Source organism: Chanos chanos, chromosome 3, assembly GCF_902362185.1.
Source record: "Chanos chanos chromosome 3, fChaCha1.1, whole genome shotgun sequence".
NCBI classification, from domain to species: Eukaryota; Metazoa; Chordata; class Actinopteri; order Gonorynchiformes; family Chanidae; genus Chanos; species Chanos chanos.
Window position 1 is genome coordinate 55,038,326 of NC_044497.1, and position 7,500 is coordinate 55,045,825.

Here is a 7,500-nt window from a genome sequence, read left to right on the forward strand (position 1 = left end):
CCAAAACGTTTTCAGGGTTCGGGTAACTGCGTTCGTTGTCGTCCACTGGCAAATAGTCACGAGGGGCTTCGTGTCTCGAATTTCACGCTATCAAATTTTCATAAACGAATTGGGATAGTTGTTTACTTATTCATTTCTGCAGTGAAAGAACGCGGTGCTGTCACGGCACCAGGTGATGTTCATTTTATCCCAAACTTGAAGGAAATGCACTTCCTATGAAACGCAACCCCCACGTAGCCAATGATTTACATTGCCTACGGATTACACGTGCAACTGTAGGTGACACTTCGGCGTGCCGTGGAGGCGACGAGCATTATGTTTACGCGGTTTCTCCTATAAAGCACTAACCATCGCCGGCATAACATTTTTTTTTCTACTGTAACCGAGCTCGAGCGGAGTACGGGATGAGGATGAGAATGATGGCCAAATGTTAAGGCATTTAAGATAAATGTTTAGGCCAGTCACACTATAAATTCGTTCTCCAAGCGCCTTTCAAACAGTCAGTCTGTCTTGTCATCATATGGCTCTAAGCGGTACCTGAGTAGCCTACATCTCGCTTACCGTAGTTTATAAAATAAAACATAAAAGCGAACTTCACTGGAACTATAATTCGTAACAGCCTGGATATAGATAATGCGTCTGAATCTAAAGGGCGTCTTTGTTCTGCGTTTGGATTCATATGACATGTTTGTTTTGTTAACATCCTTTTCTTTTCTCTTAACTTTTGAATAATTTATCCATTGATTATATTCACGCTCATCTGTACTTCACAATTCGAAAACATGGCTGTTGAAATACATTTGACAATAACAGTTAAAAAAGTGTTACCAGAGCAACTGGAAAACAATGCTGTAAGGTTTGCTGTCCGAGTGTTCAATGTAAGTTTTGTTAATGCCTTGTTTACTAAAGACCTTTGAGCCTAATATTAACCGTAGAGAGTGTAGATATATACAAACGCGCTCCGTGATTTCTGACTTAAACTGTTACTTTTAAACATGTCGAGAGGAGAGCAGTGGCCCCTTAGCTCATATCCTCACTTGGCCTCCTTATTGTTTGGTGATGTTTCCCTCTGTGTCAGACTCTGCAGTGAGTGTGTGTGTGTGTGTGTGTGTGTATCTAACCTCATTTGGAAGTTCTGTCAGACCGTCAGTTATCTGTAAAATAAGTGATTGGTTGCAGCCCAGAGAGTGAGAGAGGGAAAGAGTGAGATCAGTGACATATTACTTTAAACAATTTATTTCACCATGGTCCTACATCATGATACCCCCCACCCCCCCATCCACCCCTCCTTAATGCTAAATGATTGTTGTCAATGATGGAAGATGGGCCAGGGGAATTAAAGTTGTTGCCAAGCAACAGGAAAGTAGGTCAGGACAGGAAGGAAGTGTGCTTGTCATCGGAGGAAGACAGGTGATCCTCACTGATTGTCCGTCATGAAGTTGACTGATGTCACTAATAACGTCAGGTGGAGAGACAGTGGACGTGGACTCAGTGAACTGACTGACTGTGTGGAGGCTGCAAGCCAAACCCTCCCTCCTTAACCGACACACACACACACACACACACACACACACACACACACACACACACACACGCAGAGCACTGCAGACAACACCAGACACTGACTGTGAGCAAGTGGAGAGAGAAAAGGGCATGAAAGGGGGAGGACAAACTCTGGCCTTTCATCTCATTCTGTGTTTTCTGCTTTCATCTACCTATTCTTTCATTTCCCTCTTTCTTTTTTTTTTTTTGTTGTTGTTGTTGTTTTTTTTTCACTCTCTTCCCTCACTCTTTTAACCCCTCACAGTGTTCATCTTCTTTCTTTTCCTGTCTATCCATTTTTTCTCTTTGTTTTCTTTTTTTTTTTAACAGTTTTTCCTCGATTTTCTAATCTTATCTACGTCCCTTTTTTCAAATATCTGATCATTCTTTCAATAGGCTTATGGATCCAATTCAGCAGAATCAGAACTGTTCAGTCCTAGACAGACCCTGTGGACCGTTCGAACCTGCGTCTCCGGGTCCGAACCTCTTCACGAGTCCGAACCTCTTCACGAGTCCGAGTAACCTCAGCACGTCCCCCGTGTTCCCTAAAGACATGACCAGGAATCCTGCAGCGCTGACAAATCCCCAGCCCTCTGGGCTCGCCTTCGGATCACCGGATCCGTCCATCCACGAGCGAGGAAGACCAGTCGCGTATATGCCGGTCTCTGGGAATATAAGTCGCCCGAGACCGACGGCTCTGGGAACCAAACCCGTCGCCGGTCCCTCCAGGGTCGTGGAACCTTCTCCGAAAACCAAGGCTGTCATCTCTCCTCTGACCCCGGGCGCTCTCAGCCCCAAATCCCCGTCTCAGTTGGTTTCGGAAATCCCCCCGCCCCCCCGCAGCCCCCAGAGTCCTCACAGCCCCCAGATTCATCTTCACTCACCCCTCAGTCCCGTCTCTCCGGCCAGTCTCGCGCCTCCGTCCAATCCGGCGTCATACGCTAACCCCGCCCCTCAGAGCTCCGCTCCGCCCAGCTCCAGAACGTCCACCAGCCCCACGACCCAACCCAGCCTGAGCCCAGAACCACGGGGAACCAACACCGGAGGCCCCGACGTGAGGTTCCCATCAAACAGCAAAGCAGCGGGTGATGACGGTGACTTCAGGTGAGAAGTTATGGGAAAAAAAAAAAAAAGCCATCTGTGCTCCTATTGTGTGTCACTGTTTCCCCCATCTGTGAATTGTGTTTTTTTTTTTTGTTTGTTTGGTTTTTTTTTTTAGCTTGTACACGTCTCTGGGGACTTTGTCTCCATAGAGATGCTCAGGTGGAACTGGATCAAAACAACCTGCCTGGTGAAGTGATAGAGAACAAAGACTTAAGAGAATCTGAATGTTTGTGATCTCATATATCAAAATTCACTCCGCTCTCCTGCTCCTCTCCGAAACTGGCCTGGTGACAGCAGATATGTTGTCTTGGCCACAGTCCCAGACAGAGACATCTCTCTCTCTCTCTCTCTCTCTCTCTCTCTCTCTCTCTCTCTCTTGCTCTCTCTCTCTCTCTCTCTCTCTCTCTCTCTGTGTATCTCGCTTTGACAGCCAAGCCTATGATCGTACATAACTTTGTTTACGCTGTGTGTGTGTGTGTTCTCTGATCACTGGTCCGTAAGCATCACAGTCTGTCCACAAGGCAATGTTCTGAGGCATCAGAGAATTGTCATAACAGGACTGAAATGTAATGATGGAAACATATGACCGAACCTCTCTGACCTGCTTTAGGCTATCACATTTTTTCCCTTTTATGTACTGAAAGGCACCACTGAGTACTAACTGTACTATGGTTATTTTTTTTTTTTTTAATGTGTTTGTATGTTTTTGTGTGTGTGTGTCATATGTGCCCTTCTCCAAAACATGTTGCCTCTTACACCACAGCTCTAAAACATCCCTGCTTTAAAATACTCCCACCTCTAAAACTGATCCCCACCTCTTAAAGACATCCCTGCCCCTAAATATCCCTCCTCTGACATGTTCCCAGCCTTAAAAACGTCCTGCCCTAAAACACTGTATTTCTGCTGCTGAAAGCCATCCCTGCCCCTAAACATCCCTGCCCCTAAACCATACCTGTCTCAAACCATACCTGCCCCTAAACATCCCTGCCCCTAAACCATACCTGTCTCAAACCATACCTGCCCCTAAACATCCCTGTCTGAAACCATACCTGCCCCTAAACATCCCTGCCTCAAACCATACCTGCCCCTAAACATCCCTGCCCCTAAACCATACCTGCCCCTAAACCATACCTGCCTCAAACCATACCTGCCCCTAAACATACCTGCCTCAAACCATACCTGCCCCTAAACATCCCTGCCCCTAAACATCCCTGCCTCAAAACACCCCTGCCCCTAAACATCCCAGCCTCAAAACAAAATAACATCATGAGATTCATCTCCTTCTGTTCACAGTGTTGCAAAGTGTTATTACCACCTCCTGTGTGCATGTGTGTGTGTGTGTGTGTGTGTGTGTGTGTGTGAGTGTGTGTGTGTGTGTGTGTGTGCGCGCGTGAGTCCATGTGTGTGCACGTCTTTGTGTGTGTATGTGTGTGTGTTATTAACCCAGTAATTCTAACACATTACATTTGATAAAAAAGAACATTTGTTTAGACGTTGGCACACTCCGCTCCGCCCACAGGGTCCTCATCGTCACGTGGAACGTTGCCTCAGCTGTTCCTCCAGATGACATCACTGGTCTGTTTGGACCCAGCGTGGGCGAAGGGACCGCGGATATGGTCGTCGTTGGGTGAGCGCTTCCAAGTCTCTTAACACACAGATTTACAACTCCTGTACTCTAGCTCTCTTATAACTGATCTTCATAACTCTCTCTTACTCGCTCTCTCTCTCTCTCTCTCTCTCGCTCTGTCTCTCTCTCTCTCTCTCTGTGGGTGTGTGTGTGTTTGTTTGTGCGTGTGTGTCCAGGTTACAGGAGGTGAACTCCATGATAAACAAAAGGCTGAAGGATGTTCTCTTCACAGACCAGTGGAGTGACCTGTGTATGGAAACACTCAGTCGCTCCGGATACGTCCTGGTCAGTGAGGGGTTAACTGCCCTCGGTATACCCGCCCTTACATTCGAGAGGCACAGAGTTGTAGAGTCGTAAAGTTACAAAGACATAGACATAGAGTCATAGGGTTTTTCTTCTTATGGTCATGAACACGGTCATTAGCATTGTGGGTTTTGGTGTCGTGGTAAGGTGTGTAACTCAGCTCCTTTATGGATGCGGGACCAAACCCAAACCCCTGCTGATGGTTCGAGAGTGTGGCCTTAAACAGGGAAGCTAGGCCAGAGGGTTACTCCAGAACCACGTAACGGGCTGATACAGAAAATCATCGTTTGAAATTGCACAGTGAATAGGTGCCAAATGAATTTGTGAACAAATCTCTTTAAAAGCAGTTCACACTGGTTACTATGCTTTTGCTTCAGAAGACACGTCAGTGTCGTATGAAAGATCATTTCATATCGAACGTGTTAGCAGGGCTGTGCTTGCTGTGAGGCTGTGAATGAGATGTGACTTGGGTCCACCCGTCCTGTAGGTGGCGACGCAGCGTATGCAGGGCGTCCTGCTGCTGGTCTTCTCTAAGTTCAGTCACCTGCCCTTCCTCCGAGGGATCCAGACCCAGAGCACGCGCACTGGCCTGGGAGGCTGCTGGGTAAGACAGAGAATCCAGCCACACTCACATTCACACATGCACACACACACGCAAGCGCACACACACACACACGCAAACGTGCACACACAGACACAGACACATACACACACGCACACATGCGCACACATGCAAACATGCACACACACACACACACACACACTCACACGCACGCACACACATGCACACACACACACCTACTACTGTATAAAAACATGCTACACAGCACAGTGTGTGTGAACAAAGTTAATTCAATGATATTTTAAAGTGGAAAAGCACAGAGGGAACAGAAATGAACAAGTCAGCTGCCAGCTTGTGAAGAAAGTCCGCTTATTGTGGTGGAATTTAAAAGCGGGCAAAATTTTCTGTGAATGCAGTATCTAAGAGCGTGCGTGCGGTGTGTGTGTATGTGTGCGCGTGCATGCCTGTGCCTGTGTCTGTGTGTGTGTGTGTGTGTGTGTGTGTGTTGATGTGAATGGAGCCCCAGACTAGTGCTGCAGTCTCCTCTGAGGACGTTATTGTAGGACACCCAGCAGTTCTGCCACTGTCTAAAATCACACTGCTAAACACACACACACACACACACAGCAACCCTCTCTCTCACGTTAAAAACAAACACCACTCCTCTCTCACTCTAAACACACACACGCACACACACACTGCCCGAAAACCACACAGCTGGACACACACACACACACACACACACATATGTCTGCCCTCACTCTGTCATACATAGATATGTCATTGTCTGTGTGGATGGGGATTTTTGGCTTCTCATTCCCTCTGCTGTACTTGCCGCTGGGTCCTGACACTGTATCACGGAAGGCACTTTGAGCTAGAACGAGATTTACAAACCACCTTGAAATGAAGAGACTCTGATGTTGCTTTTGAAACATTAAGTGCTTGATGAAGGCCGACTGGTCAGTCTGATCTCTGGAGATGGAAAACAGTTGTTTCCTGTTTATGTAACCAGCGCAAAATGTCCTCACTGACACAGAAACACGCCACCGCTCAGCGATGTTGGCTCTCCTTCTCAACTGTATCAGAACCTGCCCTTGCATCATCCTTCATTTCTCTGATGCACGCACGCGATTGTTTCCATCCATCTAGATTTTTTTTCAGTTTAACATCTATTTTTACTTTTTCTTTTTTTTTCTTTTTTTCCCTCGGAATTTCGACCATCTTGTTACTTATGATATCATGTTAAGCATGTTTTTCACACAGTGGTAACCTTGTTCGACACTCTCACTGTGTGACACCAGTCACTCATTGCGTTTTTTCGCTCTGCGAGTTGCGTGGCGTCTCTAAGCAACGTGACGCACCTGGAGGAGGAGAAAGCTATATGTGCAACAATGTTGCCACATCCGCAGACTGTTAATCATGCACAGAGTTCTATGTACGCAACATTGTTACCATATCCACAGACTGTCAGTCATGCTGTGTGAAGGAGAGAGGAAACTCTAAGGCCATGAGTTCCACGGCCTGTCCCAGCTGGGTTGGCAGAATGCAAATAGCTGCGTTCCCTTGGGAATGTGTGGCAGCCTCTGGAATCCCAGTTGGCTCTCAAACTGGGAAAACTGGAAAAATATCCCAGGCATGGGACACCCCCTCCCCCTTCCCCCGCACACACGAAGGGACAGTCCCTTAACCATGTCTGGCAGTCAGAGTTCTGTTTCTGCTGAAATGAACTGACAGTGAATGGGTCATTTACTCCCTCTGTTAGAATATTACTGGCATTGTAAGACTGTAACACCACTCAGTGGGTAAGAGGACTTGACTACCCTTTTTCTTGGTCTACTTATCCTTGTCTGTTTCTCTCTCTCTCTCTCTGTCTCTCTCTTGCTCGCTCTCTCTCTCTCTCTGTCTCTCTCTCTCTCTCTCTCTCTCTCTGTCTCTCTCTCTCTCTGTCTCTCTCTTGCTCTCTCTCTCTGTCTCTCTCTCTATCTCTCTCTGTCTCTCTCTCTCTCTGTCTCTCTTTCTCTCTGTCTCTCTCTCTCTTGCTCTCTTTCTCTCTGTCTGTCTCTCTCTCTCTGTCTCTCTCTTTCTCTCTCTCTCTCTCTCTGTCTCTCTCTCTCTCTCTGTCTCTCTCTTTATCTCTCTCTCTCTCTCTCTGTCTCTCTCTCTCTCTCTGTCTCTCTCTCTCTCTCTCTCTCTCTCTCTCTCTCTCTGTCTCTCTCTCTCTCTCTCTCTCTCTCCGTCAGGGGAATAAGGGAGGTGTAAGTGCGAGGATGATGGTGTTCGGTCACTCTGTGTGTTTCCTGAACTGCCACCTGCCGGCCCACATGCGGAACCTGGAACAGCGCATGGAAGACTTTGAGAGCAT

The 7,500-nt window shown here is 47.2% G+C and overlaps 1 protein-coding gene across 1 annotated transcript in view; it reads left to right on the forward strand.

Moving 5' to 3' along the window:
• The first annotated feature begins 1,942 nt into the window (after positions 1-1,942).
• The window catches only part of LOC115807219 (inositol polyphosphate 5-phosphatase K), a 13,175-nt gene continuing 7,617 nt past the window's right edge, over positions 1,943-7,500 (forward strand). The window contains 5 exon segments of the mRNA XM_075353554.1: positions 1,943-2,646; positions 4,166-4,273; positions 4,450-4,558; positions 5,064-5,180; positions 7,379-7,500. The exon segment at positions 7,379-7,500 is cut by the window's right edge and continues 54 nt beyond it. Coding sequence (XP_075209669.1) covers positions 1,943-2,646; positions 4,166-4,273; positions 4,450-4,558; positions 5,064-5,180; positions 7,379-7,500 — 1,160 coding nt within the window.